The following is a 24,566-nucleotide window of genomic DNA, read 5'->3' as shown; positions in this document are numbered from 1 at the left end:
ATCGAAGGTGTTCCTCTTATTTTCCAGAACACTGAGATTTCTGTCACTTGTTGTCCTTCAGTGATCACTAGTCTGACCAAGTCGTAAAATGAGGCTCATGCTTTATTGGTGTTTATGGCCAATAAGTTTGAGTTAATGACAGAAGACTTCACAGTTGCCCACTCTGCTGTTCATTAACTTCCCAGTTGCGCCTGTGAAAACCATTGCCACCCGGTGGGAATTTTGAGCATCTAGACCAGAGTGCCAGAATTCTGAAGGTGTTTTGTAATTACTCCACATGTTGTTTTGTTTTGTTTTGTTGAGACAAGGTCTCACTCTGTCTCCCAGGCTGGAGTGCAGTGGTGCAGTCATAGCTCACCATAGCCCCTAACTGCCAAGTTCAAGCTATCCTCACACATGAACCTCCCAGTAGCTAGGACTACAGGCACTTACCTCCATGCCCAGCTGTTTTTTGTTTTGTTTTGTTTTTTGTTAGACAGGGGATCTCACTATGTTGCTCAGGCTCGTCTGCAACTCCTGGGCTCAAGCAGTTAACCTACCTTAGCCTCACTAAGTGCTGGGATTACAGGCGTAAGCCAGTGCACCCAGCCTGTTTTTGTTTTTCCATAGAGACGGGGTTTCTTTCTGTCACCCAGGTTGGAGTGCAGCCTCAATCTCCCAACCTCAAACCATCCTCCTGCCTCAGCCCCTCAAAGTACTGGGATTACAGGTGTGAGCCACTCCCAGCCCGTAAATACTCCTGTTTTTATCCCTATTGTTCAGGTAGCATTTACTGTCTGTTTAGCATGAACATCTACTATTAGTGGCCCAGAGCTGTTAATTAAACCACCAGCAATTCCTAAGAATTCACATGGATCCAAGTTGATGGGTTGAAACTAGAGGGGAGTCCAAACTCTTATTTTCAGTAGTCAACTTTTATATTGGTTAATTTAATTCAGTGGATCTCAATCCTGGCTGCAGAATAGAATCACCTAGGGAGAAGTTTAAAAATACTGATGCCTGCAATTGGAGACACTGGTTATATTACTAAGGCTTTCACTGGAATGGCATGTTTACGGACTACTTTGGGGAACTGAAGTTGACCTTTAGAGCCAGTGAAAGCCCCTTGGAAAAACTGACCTCATACCTTGTCCTTTACAGGGTTCCTAACCTGTGGTAAGTAAAGAGTGTCACTTTCTGACAAGCTCAGGAGCCCCAAGTTATTTTGGGCCCTTAGGAAACGAGGAAGTCACCTAATTTATATAGGTATCTGCAGGCACAAATAAATCCTTGGCTGGGCTCAAAAGGTTTTTATACGGTCTAATCTGAGATTCCTTATGAAAAATTTCAGCAAAGTCAATGTAAAAAAAAAAGGGGGGGTGGGGGGCATATGGCAAATACTTACTCTTGCTGCACTTTATGCAAATAATTAGCCCAAGCATAATAAAACTAAAACTTATTTTGGAAATAAATTGGTCCTACTATGATTGGTCTTTGGTAGAAATAGAAAACCAGAGAGAGAAAAATTATGTTTCAGAAAAACTGTAGTACCCCTTTTGTTAGATTCCAGCCTTGTCCATTTTTTTGGACAAGGTTATCTGCTGATAACCCAATAATTGATTGGTTCTCAGGGTCATTTACCTGGGTCCCTCAAGGCTTTAGGTTGGTTCTACAGGGACTCCTGAAGCTAGGACTTTCACTCCTTATGGTAGGGCTTATCATTAATCTTACGGTCTGCTATTCACTTATGTGCTGTACTAAAACTGTGGATAAGAATGACCGCAACCAGACACCAGTGAATGCATACAGTCAACTTAAAGACGGTTTCACTCCTCTTACCTTGGGGGCAACCCCTTCCCCAACCGTGTCCCATAAGCAAGAAGGAATTAGAGCTGTCATCAGCCTTTCCCTTCTCCATAGCTCACACCTCAGGATTGAGGTGTACTGAAACCCAAGGGGGTGGGGGCATTGAAACTGCCTTTCCAAAATCATGACAGTAAAAGAAACCTGACATAGCTGACTCCGTCTTACCGCTGACCTCCAAGCTGTCCTTGTTCATTCCTAGGCACAGGCCACGCTAACTGTGGGCGGAATTTGGTTTATAGTTTAACCTTAAAGCAAGGATGATAATAGCCCTTCCCAAGACTAAACTGCCTTTGTAAAACTAATGAAAGCCCACAAGGTTAGAATTATGGAAGGCCCCTGAATTCTATTTTATTTTTTTATTTTTTTGAGATGGAGTTCTACTTCAACTGCAAATATATGTTCTCTCTCTCTCTCATACCTGGACCCACCCAGACAGTTTATTGTATCTATATTGTTTAAAGTCCCACCCTCAATTCAGGTGATTCTAAAGGGTAGCTAGGGTTGAAACTGTTGAATTTTGTTTGTTGGGCTCCTTTATTCTTTGGTTTTCCTGGCTGCACATTTTCTTTGTTTTGCTCAAACACAGCAGTCATTTGTCAGTCTTATGTTGATGCATGTGGTGCCTACAACTACAAATGGGTCCTTATCAAGTTCAGAGAGTTGTTTATAGGCCACTCAAGACCAGCCAGAGTTTCAACACCATCCAAAGAACGTTTTCTGGCAATATAGGAGACCAGTTCCCTCTGACCTGACAAATGAGAGCCAGTTTGAAATTTAATGAGGTTCTTTGCCTTACCAGTTAGCCTCAGTAGAATCCTCATGACCTTCAGTTGAATTACATGGACACTTATTAAAGGCTCTCAATGGTCCAGCACTGTTCTAAGCACTGGACAGGACACCAAATAAGAATGTAGCATGGAGGAACTCAAGATGCTGACCATCTCATCAAGGAGACAGGACATATTTTAGTCTGGATAGTAAGTGTTACAGGACAATGATGGGGGAAAAAAGAGATCTCTGTGGAATGGTTGGAATGGTATCATAGAAGAAAGACTAGAGAAGATAGAATTTGGGCCAAGCCTTGAAAAGAGTATGGGTCGAATTCAGCTGGTGAAGGATGGTGAATTTCCAGACCTGTAGGACGATCTAATTACTCCCCACTCGTAATTAAGTCACGGGACCACTCTGAACAGAAAGGACAGAGTGGAGGAGTAGTTGAGAGGTAAAATTCCCACAGGCAAGATGAAACCTTCCACATTGACCCTTGGATGCCTGCACGAGGAAGTGGACCTTGATTGGAGAAGTTTTAAAAAGCCCTGGTTTACAAAAGTAAGCTGTGGTAAGAAAAATTATAGCACCGGGTATCACTGGGTGACACTATCTGGAAGGGGTGGGAGGCAAGGCTTACCAGGTTGTTAGAAATGTTCTGTATCGGCTGGGCGCGGTGGCTCAAGCCTGTAATCCCAGCACTTTGGGAGGCCGAGACGGGCGGATCACGAGTTCAGGAGATCGAGACCATCCTGGCTAACACGGTGAAACCCCGTCTCTACTAAAATACAAAAAAAATTAGCCGGGCGAGGTGGCGGGCGCCTGTACTCCCAGCTACTCGGGAGGCTGAGGCAGGAGAATGGCGTGAACCCGGAAGGCGGAGCTTGCAGTGAGCTGAGATCCGGCCACTGCACTCCAGCCTGGGCAACAGAGCTAGACTCCGTCTCAAAAAAAAAAAAAAAAAAAAGAAATGTTCTGTATCTCTGTTACAGAGGTGGTTACACAGGCATATACATTTACCAAGTTCCATCTGACTTACACTTAAAATCTGTGCATTTTCATGGGGCATGGTGGCATGCACCTGGGTCCTGTGGTCCTAGCTACTCCAGAGGCCAAGGTGGGAGGATTGCTGGAGCCCGAGAGTTCAGGGCTGCAGTTAGCTATGATCACATTCCATTGCACTCTAGCCTGGGTGACAGTGTGAGACCCTGTCTGTAATTAATTAATTCTGTGCATTTTATTGTCTATAAATCGTATTTGAATTTTTTTTTAATTTTAAGCTGTATTTAAACAAAGATAACTTATGGATTAAAAGACTTTAATAGCAGCCAATGGAAACACATGACTGGGATTCTGATGCAAACACCCTATAAAAGAAATTTTTAAGAGACTATTGGAGGTTCGGCACACTAGCTCATGCCTGTAATTCCAGTACTTTCAGAGGCCAAGGTGGGCAGATAGCGTGAACCCAGCAGTTCAAGACCAGCCTGGGCAACATAGTGAAACCCATCTCTACTAAAAAATACATAAAAAAAAAAAAATTAGCCAGACATGGTGGTGCATGTCTGTGGTCCCAGCTACTTGGAGCAGGGGCTGAGGTGGAAGGATTGCTTGAGCGTGGGAGGCAGAGGTTGCAGTGAGCTCACACCATTGCAGTCCAGCCTGGGTGACAGAGTGAGATGCCATATCAAAGAAAAGACTGAAGAAATTTGATTACTGACTGGATTATGTGATAATCATAAAGAATTATCTTTAAGGTTTGATAGTTTTAGCCTCAATGGTTTGCATTTTTTAGAGTTTGTTCTTTTAGGGACATATACTGAAATATTTATGGATGAAAATGATAGAATCTCTAGCTGTTGCTTCAAAATAATCCAGTGTGAGTGGGCAGAGGGAGTTATCAGGGAAACCAGATATCTTCTAATCATTGTTGAAGCTAGTAATGGGAACACAGGAGTTTATTAAACTAGTATCTACTTTTTAATGTTTATGGTTTCAATAATAGTCAAAACTATCATGTATTTGCATTTAAAAAGTCATTGTTGGTTCTTGAAGAGGAAAATGCTTCGTACAAGCGTTTCTCTAAAAAGAGTGTTCTGGCAGCCAGGTGCCGTGGCTCACGCCTGTAATCCCAGAACTTTGGGAGGCCGAGGTAGGAGTTCGTGACCAGCCTGGCCAACATGGTAAAATCCCGTCTCTACTAAAAATACAAAAAATAGCTGGGCATGGTGGCGAGCGCTTGTAATCCCAGCTACTCAGGAGGCTGAAGCAGGAAAGTCACTTGAACCCAGGAAGTGGAGGTTGCAGTGAGCGGAGATCACGCCACTGCATTCCAGGCTGGGCAACAGAGCAAGACTCAATCTCAAAAAAAAAAAAAAAAAGTGTTCTGTCACTCTGATTAACTAGTGAGACTTTTTGGAGGCCACTGCAATATTTTCTAAGTAATGATGAATGGACTTGGAGAAGGAAAAATGAAGATAAATGTCCTGCTTTATTTACTTTGCTTAAAATAAGTCAAAGGTAAGTTAGGCTTTTCATATTTGCAGTTAGGGGACATATAGGGGACATCAGGTTACATGGCGGTAAACATTGTTTGGACCACTGAATTCAGTATTTTGTGTGTATGTGTTGAGGAAGTTGGATTTGTAAAGGAATCGTCCAGGTAGCCCCCACATCCCACAGCTAAAGGAGAAAGAATTGTGCTGTTGATATGTGGACAAGGGACTGTTCACAGAATTAGGAAACGTGAGTTCTAGTTCAGCTCTGTGGCCTGGGGCAAGTCACTGAACCTAGCTGGCCTTCAGAATCCTTAGCTGGAAGTATGAGAATTAAAATTTAGATGATATCCCTTGAGGTCAGAAATTTGAGGCCAGGCTAACCAAAATGGTAAAACTCAGTCTCTACTAAAAATACAAAAATTGGCCAGGCACAGTTGCGCGCACCTGTAGCCCCAGCTACTTGGGAGGTTGAGGCAGGAGAATCGCTTGAACCCGGGAGGCAGAGGTTGCAGTGAGCCGAGACTGCACTGCACCACAGCACTCACTCTAGCCTGGGCGACAGAACAAGATTCAGTCTCAAAACAAACAAAAAACAACAACAACAACAAAATTTAGGTGATCTCTAATGCCTCACTTTAAATTTTTTGCCAACTCTCTTTCATTATAGCGTCATTGTTTTAAACCAGTTTTCAAAGTGGGCCGCCTGCATCAGTGATTCTTGTAGGTGGTGGGGAATGTCAGAAATACCGTCACTTGGCCCCCATCCCAGAGCTACAGAATGATCTTCTGGCACCGTGTGCCTGAGAATCTGCATTTTAGCCAACGTCACAGGTGATTCTTATGAAGAGTAGACCTCAGAGCAGTTTTAGGGTTTGTTATTAGTTCTTTTTCTTCAAATTGCCTCAAAATACAGTCAACACTTAAACTGCTTTTCTTCTAAGAATCTAAGAGATTTCAGAGCTTTACTTTGAAAGGGATAAAGTTGTAATCACCTGACATTGTGAGTAGATTTAAATGTTTAATTTTTGTTTGTAATTTATGTTTATAAAGTATAATTTAGGAAATATTAGAGACAAAAAGAAAAAAGTTAGAGTAGCCTTAGCAAAGCAGTTTTCCTGTATATCCTTCCATGATTTTTCTAATACATATATATGTAAATATAATTATTTACTAATGCCAGTAGGCAGCAATGAGAACAAAACCTCTTTTGTATATTTGTTTCCCATGAGTAAAACTTAAGACTTCAGATTCAGATGAATTCTGGTGTGTTACAAAGCAGGCCTTTCCTACAAGGGGTGGAGAGGCCAGCCTTTCTTCCCTTGGTGGGAATGGCCTGAGCTGTGTTGTAGATGCTGATTTGTGTTATGTATCATAAGAGGGAATCAGCCTAGTGATCTTTTCTAGTTTCCATTAAACTTGAACTGAGAGGCTGGGCACAGCGGCTCACGCCTGTAACCCCAGCACTTTGGGAGGCCGAGTCAAGTTGATCACCTGAGGTCAGGAGTTCGAGTCCAACCTGGCCAACATGGTGAAACTGAATCTACTAAAAACACAAAAATTAGCCGGGCATGGTGACATGTGCCTGTAGCCCCAGCTACTCGGGAGGCTGAGGCAGGAGAACTGCTTAAACCTGGAAGGTGCAGGTTGCAGTGAGCTGAGATCGCGCCTCTGCACTGTAGCCTGGCAATAGAGTAAGACTCCGTCTTGAAAGAAAACAACCTGAACTGAGACAAAAATTAAAAATAAGGCCTGGTGTGGTGACTCATGCCTATAATCCCAGCACCTTGGGAGGCCAAAGCAGGCAGATCACCTGAGGTCACAAGTTCAAGACCAGCCTGGCCAACATGGTGAAACCCCATCTCTACTAAAAATACAAAAATTAGCCAGGCATGATGGCAGCTACTTGTAATGCCAGCTACTCGGGAGGCTGAGGCACAAGAATCTTTTGAACCAAGAAGGCAGAGGTTGCAGTGAGCCGAGATCACACCACTGCACTTTAGCCTGGGCAACAGCACAAGACTCTCTCTCAATAAAAAAAAAAAAAAATTAAAAGTATTTACCAAAGTAGGTTTATTTTCTCCATACTATTGTATGGCCTGTTTTTAATACACACCATATTCATCTTTCTATGTTAATATTCTCCTACATAAAGATTTGTAATGGCTGTATAGAATTCCTTTGTATGAATATACCAGTGTTTATGTGCTAGTTGCTTATAGGCAGACTGTCTGCCTCTTTTTACTGTTTTAAACATAGAAACAGTAGCCTTCTGTATCTTTTTCTACATCCTTAGGATAAAATTTTTAGACAATTAAGTCAAATGATTTTTCATTTTTAAAAGTGATTTTGAACACAGTTAACCCATATTCACTACAGAAAAAATGGCAAATCCAGAGAATTTTTTTTTTTTTTTTTTTTTTTTTTTTTTGTGGTGAGACAGAGTCTTGCTCTGTCACCCAGGCTGGAGTACAGTGGCACAATCTTGGCTCACTGCAACCTCCACCTCCCGGGTTCAAGTGATTCTCCTGCCTCAGCCTCCCGAGTAGCTGGGATTACAGGCACTCACTACCATGCCCAGCTAATTTTTGTATTTTTGTAGAGATGGAGTTTCACCATGTTGGCCAGGCTGGTCTCAAACTCCTGACCTCAAGTAATCTACCTGCCTCAGCCTCCCAAAGTGCTGGAATTACAGGCATGATCCATCGCGCCCAGCCTATTCCAGGGAAAAATTAAAACTACCATAGCTGTTTCATTTAGCACGGAGTCTTTCAGATAACTTTGTGTGTGTGTGTGTGTGTGAGAATGTATTTTAATAGGATCACACAATACATGGAATTGTATTATCTGCTGTTTTCAATTAACCATATATTACAAACATTTTTGCACATCGCCCACGTTGAAAATTCTGTGATATACCTGTAAACCAAAAATAAAATTCTAAGCCTCCTAACCAACTGAATAGGGCCAGGAGATTCCATAGTAAACCTGAAAAACTAGTTCAGGCCATGATGGGAAGGAGGTGTCAAACATGCCTCATTATACCCTCCTCCCTTTGGAATTCAGGCACAAGTGACCAGCATTAACATTAAAACAGAAATCTTAGGAGTGACAAAACAGACTCTTTATAGCAATAAGATAACAAATTCCAACCTGACTCTAGTATAGTGTCACATAACAAATAGCAGACCCTAAAAGAAATTGAAGTATTTTACCCTGAAATATATTTCTTCGATGTATTTTGTCTTTTTTTGTTTTGTTTTTTGAGATGGAGTCTCACTCTGTCACCCAGGCTGGAGTGCAATGGCACAATCTTGGCACTACAACCTCTGTCTCCCGGGTTCAAGCCATTTTCCTGCCTCAGCCTCCCAAGTAGCTGGGATTGCAGGCACCCACCACCATACCTAGCTAATGTTTGTATTTTTAGTAGAGACGGGGTTTTACCATGTTGACCAGGCTGGTCTCAAATTCCTGACCTCAGGTGATCCACCTGCCTTGGCCTCCCAAAGTGCTGGGATTACAGGTGTGAGCCACCACTCCTGGCCTCTTTGATGTGTTTTGAAATGGCCCTGCAAAGGTTGTCTCTTGTGGGGAATATCTACGTTATGTAGAGAATCCCTTTACCTGTCCAGGTCTTTTCCTGATCCAGGAGAGATTAAGAGTCTGGTACCTATTTAGATCTGAAAAGAGACATTTACCATCTGTGTAGATGAAGCCTGCTACATGGAGGCTTCATCTACATAATAAGAACCCTGGTCTTCACAACCCCTTATCTTAACCCACACACTCCTTTCTCTTGATTCCTAGGCCTTTAGATAATGAGTTAACTTTTTCAACCAGTTGCCAATCAGAGTATCTTTGAATCTACCTGAGACCTGGAAGCCCCACCCTCATTTGAGTTCTACCACCTTTCTAGACTAAACCACTGTACACCTTACATGTATTGATTTGTGTTTGCCTGTAACTTCTAGTCCCCTAAAATGTATAAAATTAAGCTGTAACCCAGCCACCTAGGGCACATGTTCTCAGGACCTTGTGAGATTGTGCTTTTGGCCTTGGTCATTCATACTTGACTCAGAGTAAACCTCTTTTTTTACAGAGTTTGACTCTTTTCATTGACATATCTGTATACATTGATTACAAAGTATTATTTAATCCAAATTTTCTGCTTTGGTCAGTGAACAGATTTTAAGTGGCTAACACATACAAAAGCACTCTAGTAGATTTGGTAAGAGAAACAAGGTTGATCAGAACTGTTTGATGCCCTCAAAATATTTACCATCTACAAGGGAGTCTAAAACCATCATCCACATCATCTTATACCTTGTATCACAGATCCCAGGAGAAGGTACAAAAGATGGGCTGTGAGAGTTCAGGTCAAGGAACGTTGTTGGCGAAGGAGATCAGGAAAGGGTCTGAAGAGGCAGTGATGGGAGGGTGCCATTCTGTGAAGATGGGGGAGGAAAGGTATTCCAGGTAGAAGGGCATAAGCTGAGGCATGCTGCCAGGAAACAAGACCTGCATCTCGGTACAGTGAGTACTGGCACTTAATGGATGCAGTCCCTGTACCAGTAAGGATGACAGGAGGAGTGGGAAATGAAGTTGGGAGGGTCAGCTGATGCCAGATTATGGATAATTTAGAATCTCTGGCTCTGCAGTGTGGACTACATTTCCTGAGCAGTGGGTGCTATTTAGGCGTTGTCACATTTTGTTTTAGCTAGAATAACAATGGCACTGGAGCTGGCTGGGAGTAATGCTCTGAAGCATTGTGCCAGAGTGGAAATAGTGATGGAAAAGGGGCAGTAAGGATGCTACTTCCATGACTAGAAACCAAGGCTACGATGGTAGCAGCCAAAATAGAAAAGAAGAGATGCTGTGGAGTTAGAATGACGAGGCTCAGCAGTCTGCCTATGCTAATGAAATCAGGAGAGGTGAAGAGTCAAAGGGGGTTCTGAGTTTTGGTGGCTGAGATAATAGTCCCATTTTAAATTATGAGTTGCAAGAGTTGTGTTTTTTTAATTCTGCTTTTTCAGTCCTAGCATCACATACTCTGTACCTTTCTTTTTCCTGATAGGCAGTAATTTGGGATATACCTGTAAGTGTGGAGGCCTTCAGTCAGGAAGTCCCTTAAGCTCCCAGACATCCCAGCCTGAGCAAGAAGTGGGGACTTCAGAAGGAAAGCCAGTCAACAGCCTGGATGCCTTCCCCACTCAGGAAGATACGCTGTCTCCAGTGAACCTGACAGACGACCAGATCGCCGCTGGCCTCTATGGTAACTTTTCTTACAGTCATTGGCATCAGGATTCTAGGGCCAGCATTGCCAGCATTCCAATTTAATGTCAGTGCACCTTTTAAATTGACCTAGAAGAAAGTTAATATCGTTTGGAAGGTAGGCCCAGAATATCTTTAAATAAGGTTACCACAGAGGCCGGGCATGGTGGTTCACACCTGTAATCCTGGCACTTTGGGAGGCCAAGGCAGGCAGATCACTTGAGGCCAGGAGTTCGAGACCAGCCTGGCCAACATGGTGAAACCCCATCTCTACTAAAAAATACAAAAATCAGCCAGGCATGGTGGTGCACACCTGTTAGTCCCAGCTACTTGGGTGGCTGAGGTGGGAGAGTCACTTGAACCCGGGAGGTGGAGGTTCCAGTGAGCTGAGATCATGCCACTGCACTCCAGCCTGGGTGACAGAAATCGACCCTGTCTCAAAATTACCAAAGAAAGAAAGCTGCACAAGAAAGCTTACCTGATACTACAAATTATGAAATATTTTAAATAGCCTTTTATTTACATTCTGGCAGGTTATCACAGCTGAAGAAAAATAATAATCCCTGTTTAGTGCCTAAATGGTCCTTGAGGCCCAAATGAGACACGACATCACTTTATAAGCACTAAAGCCGGATACAAATGTCAATTGTCACCACTTTGTTATGTCTGGAAGTACTAATTGATTTTTTTCCCATGTGAAGAATGTTATTAATGAAACTCTGAATTATTTTCTTTGCATGCCCACACTTTCCCATTGAATTTTGTGGAAACTTCTCACATACACATGCCAAGATCTACATTTACATGCGTTAGAAAAAAATTGTACAGGAAAAAAAGATTCATTTAACATGTATGGGTATGAGTTTTCATTTTTATTACCTTAACTTTTTCACAGCATGTACAAACAATGAAAGTACACTGAAGTCCATCATGAAGAAGAAAGATGGTAACAAAGATTCAAATGGCGCGAAAAAGAATCTTCAATTTGTTGGCATTAATGGAGGGTAAGGAAAGATGGTGGTTCTAAAGGCTAATGCTGTCAGTCTCCTTTGCCTCCTGCCTATCTAAGTCACATTTCAAGGTGCCTAGTCGGGGAAGTGGCCACAGCGCGGTGATGGAAGAGTCCCCCCTCAGAAAGGCAGAAAGGTGCATTTGGGCTTCTTTTCTTTCCTCCTCTTGCTGTCTTTTAAGGATTTGTCACTGTCCTAAGGATACCTGATGAAGCCGAGCAGTTTACATCTCCTCACCTCTGAGCTGAAAGAAATAGTCTTCAACGAATGCAGCAGGGTTCCTGCACTGTGTTGGACAACTTGTACTTAACCTGTATGAGAACTCACAATTGAGCAGAAAAAGACTGAGAGCATCACTCTCTGAGCCAACAATAGTCATCTATTCCTTCAAAATGGGTTCTTTTGCTTAGCTCTCCATGTTTACCACCCAAATCTTAGGGCCTTTCACAATTGATAGCCATATCACCAGTTTGCTTTCTAAATAGAATGGTTATTGTTTGTTCCTTCTCTTTCCATTGCCCCACGTATATAGTTAAGCCTCTTTGTCATCCTACAATTGAATCAAATCAATGAATTGATACATGGCCTCCATAAGAAAGAATACAAAGTTAGTTAAGATAATGTTTATAGCAAAGTGTACCATCAGGGTTTAACCTTATGGTGCCTGTTTTCCAAATCTTAAAAGTTTTATTCAGTGATACGACCAGGAGATTTTGGAGGGCATACACCAGCAGAACTATTGATTGCCTATGTAATCTATTCACCTTGATACTAGGAGGATTAATAGTATGAAATAGGAAGAAATGAATGAGGTTGGGGGGGACAAAAACTTAGCAACTACCAATCTGTTTTCCATAAAATGTTTTCTCTTGATTTATACTAAGCCCGAGATGCCGTTATTTTCTTTAACAAGTGTTACATGATACCAATTGGTTATATGATACTGATTACCAATTTAAGTTAGAATCCATTCAAAACCACCAGGCATTTAAATAGACCTTACTTTGAACTTCTAAGTGCAGGATCTAAAATCACTAGTGGAATTTCTGGAGTCAAAAGCAAATCCCTTCATAGAAATTTCTATCACTGGGGCTTTGTGGGCACAGCTTGCATCTCCTGAAATCCCAATTGCCACCTAGGTATGAAACAACTTCAAGTGATGATTCCAGCTCAGATGAAAGCTCTTCTTCCGAGTCAGATGACGAGTGTGATGTCATTGAGTATCCTCTTGAAGAAGAGGAAGAGGAGGAGGATGAAGACACTCGGGGAATGGCAGAAGGGCACCATGCAGTTAATATTGAAGGTTTCAAGTCTGCCAGGGTGGAAGATGAAATGCAGGTTCAAGAATGTGAACCTGAGAAGGTGGAAATCAGAGAGAGGTGTGGTACATTCCCCTTCCCTCCCTTGTCCCTCCCACATTCAATGTACTTTGGCAATCGAGTTGGCCAGTTCAGAGTTTTTGTAATAAAATGTGTTTGCTTTTATCTGTTCCTCAGAGGTACACACATCTTGAGATACTAATATATACAAGTGCAGATTATGGCAACTCTTAAATCTCTTATGGTAGAAAAGAGAATGGCCTGATACCTAATCACCCTTGTTTTCTGAAACCTCAACTCTGCTACGTAATTTAATATATGGAACCACAATCCACTAAAACTTCCATTGTTTGAACACCTTACCTTAAAGACTTTTTTTTTTTTTTGGTGGCCAGCATACTTTAAAACTTCAGATTTTATCTTTAGCTATTTGTGTTGATGCGGGTGTCAGTATCATTATTACAGGATCCTTGTGTGGATGAGGCTTCAGCCAAAGATCATATTTACTGTAAAGATGATGCAGTATCACGTGTTTGTATTTTATACATTGAGTGATCAGGAATACCATGAGAATGGATTTGAGTATATCATAAATAGTCTCTGAAAAACACTGGTTGGCTGAAACACGTGCCTAAAAATGTAAGCTTTCAAGACCATTGATAAGGATTTGATGCTCCTAAAATAGAGAATAAAAAAGATGGAAACTTCAGTATGGTTTTTCACTATGTGAAGTATAAATAGAACATTTCAGAAAACTTAACCTCTATTTAATTTGGCAAATGAAAGTTTAACTGCATTAACACAAGGTAAGTGTTTTTAGTTTATATTTCCAAGTGTTTCACATGGCTCTTTAACAGCTTTGAGATGTAATTTATATACCATATGTCATTTTTTATATGGGTTAAACACTTGAGTCACCAAGTATGGGTTCGGATGTGTGGTTTACTCGTCAGCACAATGGATATACGGTAATTTGTGGAAAGGCAAGGCAAGAGGATCGCTTGAGCACAGGAGTTCGAGACTAGCCTGGACAACATAGACTTCATCCCTATAAAAAAAAATCAATTACCTGGGCATGGTGTCATATGCCAGCTACTCAAGAGGATAAGGTGGGAGGATCACTTGAACCCTGGAGGTTGAGGCTGCAGTGAGCCATGATCATGCCAGTACACTCCAGTCTGGGTGACAGAGCAAGACCCTGTCTCAGAAAAAAAGTAATGTGGGTTTCCCTTCAACCCCCTTAAGATTAAAAATATTTTTAAAAACTTAGAACAGGTTGGACACAGTGGCTCACACCCATAATCCCAATACTCTGGGAGGCTGAGGCAGACAAGCAGGTAACTTGAGCCCAAGAGTTCGAGAGCAGCCTGGGCAACATCATGAAACCCTGTCTCTACAAATAATACAAAGCCGAGTGTGGTGGCACACACGTGTATTCCCAGTTACTTGGGAGGCTGAGGTGGGAAGATTGCTTGAGCCTGGGACAACAAAACTGCAGTGAGCAGGCTGGGCAATAGAGTGAGACCTTGTCTCAAAAAAAAAAAAAAAATCTCTAAATGTTACTGCAGAGTGTCATAAAGGCCAAATTGGTGACGCCGAAAGTCACCCTCCCAAACAAGGCCTCAATCTCTGGCTGGAGGTATTGGCTCTGCACAGTGCACATGACCCTTGGACACCTAAGGATGCCTGTACTGCCTCTATCCAAGCACCTTGTGCCATAATACCCGCTTAGGCTGGCTTGGGGCCACTTGCCTTTTAAAAATACATTTTTAAAAGTTGAAGCTGGACATAGTGTCTATCCCACACCTGTAATCCCAGCACTTTGTGAGGCCGAGGTGGGTGCATCACCTGAGGTCAGGAGTTCAAGACCAGCCTGGCCAACATAGTGAAACCCCATCTCTACTAAAAATACAAAAATTAGCCGGGCCTGGTGGTACATACCTGTAGTCCCAGCTACTAGGGAGACTGAGGCAGGAGGATTGCTTGAATCCAGGAGGCCGTGGTTGCAGTGAGCCAAGATCATGCCACTGCACTCCAGCCTGGGTGACAAAGCAAGACCCTGTCTCAAAAAAAATTTATATATATATTTGGGTTGAAATAAAAATGATTTTCCTCTTGTGCCCAATCGTAAGTTCTTTTTTTCCTTTTCAGGTATGAATTAAGTGAAAAGATGTTGTCTGCATGCAACTTACTGAAAAATAATATAAATGACCCCAAAGCTTTGACCAGCAAAGATATGGTGAGTCTGACCTGCAAACACCATCCCCCGTGTGTACAAGGTGCACAAGTGGGCTCATTGTCAAGGCCAACTGTAGGCTGCCCGAGTTGTTGCTTGCGTGCTTTTCTCCTGAACTGTTCACAGCATGTGTGGGCTGGGTGAACATCATGTCTCACTCCCAGGATCACACTGCCAGTGTTTCCTTGAGGCCCAACTTCATCCTTTACCCACCCTATACTTTTTTTGGGGGTGGAGGCATCTGTGAGGCATACACTTGCAGACAGAAAGGAGGGCTAATTGCAGTCAGTCGTCATTTTTCTACATATTTCATTTCTATTTATAGAACATTAAGATCCAGGGAGCAGCATCCAAGAATTTTTTTAAGTTAGGTTTCTTTTAAAAACATATGCTATCTGGGCTGAGGTCAGCATTCCTTTCAGTTATGAAACTGTATGCTATGCTCTGATGTGGAATGCAGGCGGCCACTATTTTTCAACATAAAAATAACTGTACTTGTCATCTTCTCACAGTCTAAGAGATTCAGAGCAAACAGCAGAGTTTGTGGTTGCCTTAGTGATCATGAATGGTACAACATAGGACATATAAGTGTTTCTATGGCAATGGTTAATCTGACACCAAGGCCAAGAATGACACATTCTCATGTGTTGAAGTTATGTGCACATTCTTTCATAGGCCAGACTAACCCACTGGTTGACAGCTGTCTTCAGTGCATTGAGAAAATGTAGGATCCCCTAAGGATACCAAAATGCACAGATGCTCAAGTCACTTATGTAAAATGGTGTAGTATTTGCATATAAACTACACATATACTTGAAATTCTGCCATATATTTTAAATCATTTCTATATAATAATACCTAATACAAGGCCAGGCGCAGTGGCTCACGCCTATAATCCCAGAACTTTGGGAGGCCGATGCGGGTGGATCACTTGAGGTCTGGAGTTCCAGACTAGCCTAGCTAACATGGTGAAATGCTGACAGTGTCACCCAGGCCGGAGTGCAGTGGCACGATCTCAGCTCACTGCGAGCTCTGCCTCCCGGGTTCAGGCCATTCTCCTGCCTCAGCCTCCCAAGTAGCTGGGACTACAGGCGCCTGTCACAACGCCCGGCTAATTTTTTGTATTTTTAGTAGAGATGGGGTTTCACTGTGTTAGGTTGGTCTCAATCTCCTGACCTTGTGATCCTTCCGTCTCGGCCTCCCAAAGTGCTGGGATTACAGGCGTGAGCCACCGCACCAGGCCTCAAAAACTTAATACAATGTAAATGCTATATAAATAGTTGTTATACTGTATTGTTTTGTATTGCATATTTTTCAAATATTTTCACTCTACCGGTGGTTCAATCTATGGAAATGGAACCTGTGGATACAGAGGGCTAGCTGTACTAAATAAAATTCCTGGTCAAGGCCAGGCACAGTGGCTCACACCTATAATCCCAGCACTTTGGGAGGCCAAGGCAGTGGATCTCTTAAGCCCAGGAGTTCAGTTTGAGACCAGCCTGGGAAACATGGCAAAACCCTGTCTCTACAAAAAATACAAAAGTTAGCCAGGCATGATGGCATGTACCTGTGGTCCTAGCTACTTGGGAGGCTGAGGTAAGAAGATAGCTGGAGGCCCAGAAAGTTGAGGCTGCAGTGATCCATGATCGTGCCACTGCACTCCAGCCTGGGAGACAGAGCAACACCCTCTCTCAAAAAAAAAATCCTAGTCAAGGGGAAACCTAGAACTACATATTGAAATTCTTGGATTTGTATTCACGAAAATACCTGGCTATACCTTGGTCACTAGTAAAACCATAAAATCTCACTGCAGTGTCAATATTTCCCATCAGGTTTAACCTAATCTTAAAACTTGGTGCTTTACAACCCCAAATTTTATAGCCATAATATACTTTTCTTTCCCTGCTCTCAAAATACGTTACATGGCCGTTGGGAATGATTTTGTTTTCCTGCATCCTACAAATTGCGAAGCATAGTATCATCCACACCCTCTGTGATGGGTACATTTTTTTGTTAATTGAATTTTCATTTGGTGTGAAAGTGTTGTGTTGTGAAAAGTAGTGGACGAGTGAACACAGTGCCAGGGCTAATCATATCAGGATACCAGTTATTTAGCAGTAATAGAGTTAGGATGACCAAAAGACATAATTTCCCTTCTTTCAGTGTGACAACTCCAAAGAAATGGGAATCTGAATACATAAAATACAGGGAAAAAAGGATACTTTTCAAGTGACCCAAAATGTGATTGAAAAGGTTAAAACTAAATAATCAGTAGCAGGATGATAAAGAGATGGAAGCTGTATAATCCCAACTCTACCTTTTCTGCAGAAAGAGGACTTCTTAAGTTCTGATGCTTTTGACATAGGCTATCTTTCTTTGATATGTTTTTAAACTTTTAAAGAGTTGAATATTAAACTCAGCAGAAATGAATATTAAACTCATATGAAGGAAGGTCCATTGAAAAGACATTGTAGTCATCCTCATCACCAGCACTGACTATGCTCACTCTCCATTGAGCTTCATGTGACCCAGGTTTGAGCTGATCATCCACAAAGCAAGTGCCTTCTTCACGTGTCCACAGCTTAAGAAAGTCAGAGTGGAGCTGATGAGAAAATGAAATTAGTTCCAGATGGGCTTCCTTTTTATTTTCCCTTTCCATGGTTGAACAGTTGTATTTGGGATTGGGGTGGGAATTGGGTTGGCTATACCCTTACAGTCTCCCAATCTAGTGCTGTGCTGAGGAGTTGAAGGAAGTGAGTTTGGATAGGAAGGAAGCAGCATAATTCAGTGTAGGCTAGTTAATTTCTTCCTAATTGCTATGAAAATTGTTTTCAAGGCCAGTATGATTACATATATTAATAGCTTAATAAATTGAGTCAAGCCTTAGTGTTTATTCTCATCACAAAAACTATGAAAGAATGGTATTATCCCAATTTTTCAGATGAGGAAACAGAAGCAGAATAACTTCCCTAGGGTCATAAAGGTTTTAGGTAGCAGAGCCTGCATTTGAAACTCGGTGGTCTGGCTCCAGAGCCTCTGCTTCTGCACAGTGCTGTCTGGTCTCCTTTATAGACATGAGATCTAATCTACGTGTGGTTTAAAATCAGGAGGAATGTCCCAGTTTGGTGTTTGAAGCTTCCCTTAGCACTGTTGGGTTTTGAGAGCAGATTCTAACTGCATATATACTTTGACTATAAAAGGACAGGTTACTTGCGCTTTCAACTAGGTCTCAAAAAGTCTATAAATAGAACTAATGACCACACTGTGTTTTGGCAGAGGTTCTGTCTGAACACCCTCCAGCACGAGTGGTTCCGCGTGTCCAGTCAGAAGTCAGCCATTCCAGCCATGGTGGGGGACTACATAGCTGCTTTTGAGGCCATCTCCCCAGATGTCCTCCGCTATGTCATCAACTTGGCAGATGGCAATGGCAACACAGCCCTCCATTACAGCGTGTCCCACTCCAACTTCGAGATTGTGAAGCTGCTGTTGGATGCCGGTATGTTGGCTGCCCCTCTACCCCATCTCTTCTCTAACAGCACTTGGGTTGTGACTCATCTCAGAGAACCTGGTTGAGCTGCTCCCGAATTCTCTGACCATGCTAAAATCCTTTTTATTGCTTTTCCACATGACATGGCAAGAGTTTTCTTGAGTCAAGAGGGTTGAAGTTTAAACAAAACTGGGTGACACAGATTCCAGATCTGTTTTGAAAGGAGGTTTTGAGGATCTTCTTGCTGCTGCAGTTCAGCTGCATTCAAGTGAGAGGTGTATCCCTGGTAAGAAGCATGACTCACGTTCCCTCCTGAGCTGAATCATGCAGGCTTGGCCGGTTTGCACTCAGGAGGCAGAGTACTGCTTACAGGCCCAGAGTCACAGCGTTGGTGCTTGTGGACCACTTGATTTGTCCTTACTCCATGACTGCTGTCCTTGCAGAAGTGTGTGGTTAGTCAAGATGGGGACTAAGCAAAGCCACCATAACAGATGGTCAAAATGATCACCATTCGCACCAAAATATTCTATTACTGGGGAAACAGCATAGAGCAAAGGGCGTATGATTCTTGTCTCTCAACCATAATAGAGTAGTAGAAACTTGTCATCCCAGAATAGAGCCAGTGGACGTCTTAGACATGAAGTGAGGGAGGGGCACATACACAGGTGGTCCCCTCAGGAAACTCTGAGCTTTCAACTTCTTGTTCAAATGGAGCAGCCCTGTGTCACATAGTCCCCAAATCTTTCAATTTTTGTAATACGTATTTTTACTTCTAGTGTGTCACAGAGAATCCACAGAACCTCAGTCTGATTAATGAGGATACAATGTGAACCTGACTTAAATTGGACAGTTTTATTGCATATTCTTCCAAAATTTTTTCTTCATCCACTGTCCAATCTCTTCTGCTCTGTTTTGGGAACTTGGAATTAATGCAGAGAAGAAACCCAAGCAGATTTATCCTTCTTTTATAAGTGTTTGTTCCCTGTTTTTGGAGCCATGTTAAGATATAACTGCTTCCATCTTACAGGAAGGAATTTCAAGCCGCTCCTCTTCAGGCTTTCCAGACTATAAACATAGCTGGTGATACGGTCAGCGGGAGTGATTAAACTGTTTAAACAGAAGTAGATAATATCCAGGGAAGCTGAAAACAAGATTTCACTATCACTCCTGACAGGAACAGCTTAGTATACTTAGAAGTAGATAAAACATCTTGGCAAATTAAATAATTTTAATGCCATTGTTGGATGGTTTGGGTTAATCACTTTTCTTAATGAAGTATTACTGCTCATCCTTCTAGACTGAGATTCTGGCTCCATAAGGTGCAGATCTAGGATACTTCAGCATCTATGCAGAGCAAAGTCTGAGAGGCTGAGGAGCCCCGAAGCGCACACGAACTCACCCACTTCTCCACCACAGGGCCTTTTATTTTCTGCATAAAAAACACCTACTTTTAAAAACATGTCCTTAGCGTGGAGTTGTTGTTCATGGTACCTTTTCTTTTCCTTTATGATAGAAACATTCTAAACATTTTCACTTCATATTTGGTCCCACATAAAAGCTGCTTTCTAACACTCACCATTCCGGTCATTTCAGAGAAGGCACTGAAGGAACTTTTAAATGCCCGAAGGATAATTTAATCCCTGAAGACTCCTTAAGAATTACAGGAATAGAAAAGGTCTGGTTCATCGAGTCTATTAAGGGGACTTAACTGCATTTGCTCTCAGACCATAAATTCTAGAGCTGGGTGTTACATGATTGGAATTCTGCTTCTCAGGACCCCTGACAGGCTAGAATAGTAAATTCAGAGTCTCAGAATGAATAGTGTTTGGATAAGTAGGTACCACCCTGTCCAACGTTCCATACATAAGCTTTTACAAACACTTCTTTGATGAGTAGCTCACTACCTGCTTCACTTTCCAAACACAGCTAAGTGCTTAGATTCCATATGATCATTTATTCTCAAGAGCAGCCATTAGAACAACCACCCAGACTTCCAAGCCATTGCATTTCTGCTACCAGTTGCAAACAAGATATGCTGTAGAAGCTTACCGTTGTTTCTGTTGCTTCAGGTCTCGTGAAAAAAGTTTTTGGTTTAGCATGAAAACATCTCTCACATTTCATTCTAAGTCACTCTTCGTCTCCAGCCACCTGGTGCCATTTCACTGGGCTCCTGTAAACACCATCCCTTCAGTGGCTCTGTAAGCGGCTGCCGTTAGAAGGGTCTGCTTCCTAAGAGACTTTTTTTTTTGCAGATGTGTGTAACGTCGATCACCAGAACAAGGCAGGCTACACCCCCATCATGCTGGCAGCCCTCGCCGCTGTGGAGGCAGAGAAGGACATGCGGGTTGTGGAAGAACTCTTTGGCTGCGGGGATGTGAACGCCAAAGCTAGTCAGGTTAGCGCGCTTGGTTCCCGTGCTCAGGAATGCACCCCTGACCAGCAGACAGGACTGTGGTGGCCACTCTGGCAGAGCAGGCATAGTTGCCACACTCCCACCAAGTGCACTTGTTCGCAGGCCTGCCCTCAGTCCATGCACTGCCTGGTGCTCCTTGCTGAGCAAACACACCAGGGAAATACGGGCTTAAATTTCACACTGGAAACTTCTCCCTCCTTTGGCTTGCCTTTCCTCCGCTTGCATAGTTTGCATGGAAATGCTGTTAGTTCCCTTACATATAAATGACTGGGCATCCCCATCAGATACTTGGTGACTGTTGCTTCCTGTCTGTGTTGCAGTGTCTTCGTCGCAGGCGATGTCCCAGGTCCAGATGTGTTCACAGCTTGACTTTTTTTTTTTTTAAAGAGACAGTCTCGCTCTGTCGCCCAGGCTGGAGTGCAGTGGCATGGTCTTGGTTCACTGCAACCTCCACCTCCTGGGTTCAAGCGATTCTCCTGCCTTAGCCTCCCGAGTAGCTGGGACTAACAGGCATGTGCCACCACACTTGGTTTTTTTTCTTTTTTAAAGTAGAGACGGGGTTTCAGTGTTGCCCAGGCTGCTCTTGAACTCCTGAGCTCAGGCAATCTGCCCGCCTCGGCCTCCCAAAGTGCTAGGGTTACAGGCGTGACCCACAACCCACAGTTTGACTTTAACCACCTGAACTTCCAGCCCCTCACTGTACTGAGACATCCTCCACGCTAAAGGGAAATTGGCTCCTTACTTTATGCCCTTCCTTAGCTCATAGCTCATGGGAAGCTGGTTTCTCCCTGCTTGCCACCACCCACCCCAAGTAGTTCCATGGCCAGTTGTTTCCCTTCTGTCACCACACTGTTTTCCCCCTTTCCCTAGCACAGCCCCACCAGGAGCCACCACTGCCAGCTCAGTATGTACTTCTGAAGTCCCCTGTGATCTCTTCCCACAGGCGGGACAGACGGCCCTCATGCTGGCGGTCAGTCACGGACGGATAGACATGGTGAAGGGCCTGCTGGCCTGTGGGGCTGACGTCAACATCCAGGATGACGAGGGCTCCACGGCCCTCATGTGTGCCAGTGAGCATGGGCATGTGGAGATCGTCAAGCTGCTGCTGGCCCAGCCCGGCTGCAATGGTCACCTGGAGGACAACGTAAGCCGTCTCCACTGGGCCTCCTGGCCAGGGGTCTGGGGGACTCTGGGCGGGAGCTCTGGGAGTGCTGTTTGGCCAGGGGAGACCAAATCCTCCTTTATTCTCCTCTTGGATTTGTGTTGCCATCCAGGCGCCTCCCTTCACAGCCAAGCTTGGCTACACTTAGTGTGTGCAAACTAACACTCTCATAAACTAGTGCCCAAAGCAGAATAGGTCCTACCCCATAATTCATGACATGAAAAAGTGACTTAACGGGCATGTCCAAGAGGCACTCTACTAAAGGGGAATCAATGGCTTTGCACTGCAGAATCAAATTCACTGTAGGTGACTTCTGACAGGTCCACTTGGAAATCTGGATTATTAATCATTAGAGGCTGGGGTTACACAGTGACTAAAACCAGTTCCTACTACGGTGAACCTTTCCCACCCAAAGTGAAGGCACTGTGACCCATCAAAGTGAGTAGCTTATCACACAGCATACCCCAGAGCCTGCAGACTAGCTTGACTTCTTGAAGCATTTTCCCATTTCTTCTCAGTCTGTCCCATCAACACCACTCGGCTCTCTTCTCCCAGTTCCCAGGCTGTCCACATTTCCATCTAACTCCTTGACTGGGAAACTTCTGGGTGTCTCCAGGCCAAAGGAGAGGCGTGGCGATAGGTAGAAGGCGTGGGAACTGGTGTGTAGGCAGTGAGATGGTTAAAGGTCATAGAGGTCAGGCTGGCTTGGTTCTGTTTGTGAAAGTTTCTCTCTACGGATCACAGGTTTGGATCAGAGCTTCTTCAGCTCAAAACACCAAAAAGTTAGGAAAATATCCTTTGTAGGTCAGATCCTTCTGGGCCCAAGCCAGTAGGGAGAACAAACCAGCTGAGCTTTTCACTGGTATGAGGGACTGACTAGCTTCACACTCAGCTACCTCCACAGGAGCACACAGGAGCTACAGCTGTACCAGATTCCCTTCTTCCCCTGTGGGAGGGAGAGCTTCTGACTTGTTTCTTCCAGAAGAGTTTGTTAGCTGTGCTGTGGTTTTTGTTTGATTTTACTTCTATTCTCTTTCAAAATTCAAAGCGTGTGAGGGAAGGATCCTAACATTAAACCAAAGGAGAACTGTGTCGTCCTGCTGCTGCTGACCAGAGGGAAATCCTTATTTCAAGACTAGATAGGCTGGGCACAGTGGGTCACTCCTGTAATTCCAGCACTTTGGGAGGCTGAGACAGGAGGATCGCTCTAGCCCAGGAGTTCGAGACCAGCCTGGGCAACATAGTGAGACTCCCATCTCTACAAAAAAAAAATTATCTAGGTGTAGTGGTACACACCTGTAGTCCCAGCTACCTTGGAGGTTGAGGTGGGAGAATTACTTGAGCCCTGGAGATCAAGACTACAGTGATGTGTGATCGTCCCACTGCACTGCAGCCTGGGAGGCAGATCCTGTCTCAAAAAACAAAGACTAGACAGAAAACAAGTTATGTTCTTTCCCTTGATACTCCTGTATATCCATCTATAATCGCTGAAATTTAATGGAAATCAAGCAGTTAAGTGAAGCTTTTTTCCCCCATATGTAGTGTTTCCCCTCTTATTTCCAGAATACGTATCTATGTAACCCACTGGGATTGTGTGCTTACACACAGATGTTCCTTGGAGCCTTAAACAGAGGTGGTTAGGGTTTTAGGATCACAGTGCCCTCTCTAAGAAGAAAGGTAAAAGATCTCTGGCAAATTGCAGAGTCTCTAAACACACACTACTGCTGCTTGCCTGCTCATTCATAATTATAAGAAAAAAAAAAAACTTTCTGTCCCCATCTTCTGCTTCCCCCTCCTGGTGGGCAGAATGGTTGGATAAGATAATTCTCTTAACTGGGACCTCTGGAGGGTGGAGGCTTGCCTCGTTCATCTTCACATCCTCAGGCCTTCACACTTACAGGTCCTGAAAAAGTTTCCCAGAGGACGGAACAAGGAGGGATATTTGGGGAACCTTGCCAATTACTGGAGGGTGTTTTGTTCTGCTACCTTTTGGTTGCCTGGAGGTTTGAGAAACCCAACATGGCTTATTCTTTCCGTCTTATCTTAAGGATGGCAGCACTGCGCTCTCGATCGCCCTGGAAGCAGGACACAAGGACATCGCTGTTCTTCTGTATGCCCATGTCAACTTTGCAAAAGCCCAGTCTCCGGTCAGTGTTGTGCATTTGGCATTTGTAAATAGGCTGAAATCCACCAGACTGGTGGACCCCCTTCCTCCAGGAACTGACAGGAGACAGATTTTATGTTGATTCAGAAAATGGAAGTTTTAGTCTGGAGCTTAAGAGTTCTTCTTTTCTGCCTCTGCCCCTAAAGGGCAGGAGAACTGTTTTAGCAGAGGCTGGGCCCTGCTTGTCCTTGTAAGACAGATGCTCTCACAGCTTCCCATAGAGGTTTTGATTCTGTACAGAATTATCCAGATAGCACCCTCCGAGCCCATGGGGTTATTTCACCATGGTTCTGGCATTGTTCCTGAAGCAGATGGCAGGAAGCCTGTAGTCCACAGTTCACTCTGAGTGGGAAGGTGACTTCCCAGGACAGCCGGACATAGCACTGCTGAGCCCAG

General features: G+C 43.5%; 2 protein-coding genes across 10 annotated transcripts in view; one reads left to right on the top strand and one right to left on the bottom strand.

The window, feature by feature from the left end:
- LOC126937902 (putative COBW domain-containing protein 7) overlaps positions 1 to 24,566 on the bottom strand; it is a 952,477-nt gene that overhangs the window by 595,795 nt on the left and 332,116 nt on the right. The gene's annotated exons all lie outside the window — the stretch shown is intronic.
- KANK1 (KN motif and ankyrin repeat domains 1) overlaps positions 1 to 24,566 on the top strand; it is a 239,180-nt gene that overhangs the window by 213,509 nt on the left and 1,105 nt on the right. For 8 of the 9 annotated variants that reach the window (XM_050761736.1, XM_050761735.1, XM_050761738.1 and 5 more), the window contains 8 exons: positions 10,183 to 10,380; positions 11,275 to 11,383; positions 12,529 to 12,768; positions 14,860 to 14,947; positions 18,221 to 18,440; positions 20,684 to 20,826; positions 21,788 to 21,988; positions 24,055 to 24,153. In XM_050761736.1, coding sequence (XP_050617693.1) covers positions 10,183 to 10,380; positions 11,275 to 11,383; positions 12,529 to 12,768; positions 14,860 to 14,947; positions 18,221 to 18,440; positions 20,684 to 20,826; positions 21,788 to 21,988; positions 24,055 to 24,153 — 1,298 coding nt within the window. The remainder of the gene's footprint in view (positions 1 to 10,182; positions 10,381 to 11,274; positions 11,384 to 12,528; positions 12,769 to 14,859; positions 14,948 to 18,220; positions 18,441 to 20,683; positions 20,827 to 21,787; positions 21,989 to 24,054; positions 24,154 to 24,566) is intronic. The other variant, XM_050761741.1, reaches the window with a different exon arrangement.

Source organism: Macaca thibetana, chromosome 15, assembly GCF_024542745.1.
Source record: "Macaca thibetana thibetana isolate TM-01 chromosome 15, ASM2454274v1, whole genome shotgun sequence".
Taxonomy (NCBI): Eukaryota; Metazoa; Chordata; class Mammalia; order Primates; family Cercopithecidae; genus Macaca; species Macaca thibetana.
Note: the sequence above shows the minus strand (reverse complement) of the source record. Positions and strands in the feature narration are given on the sequence as shown.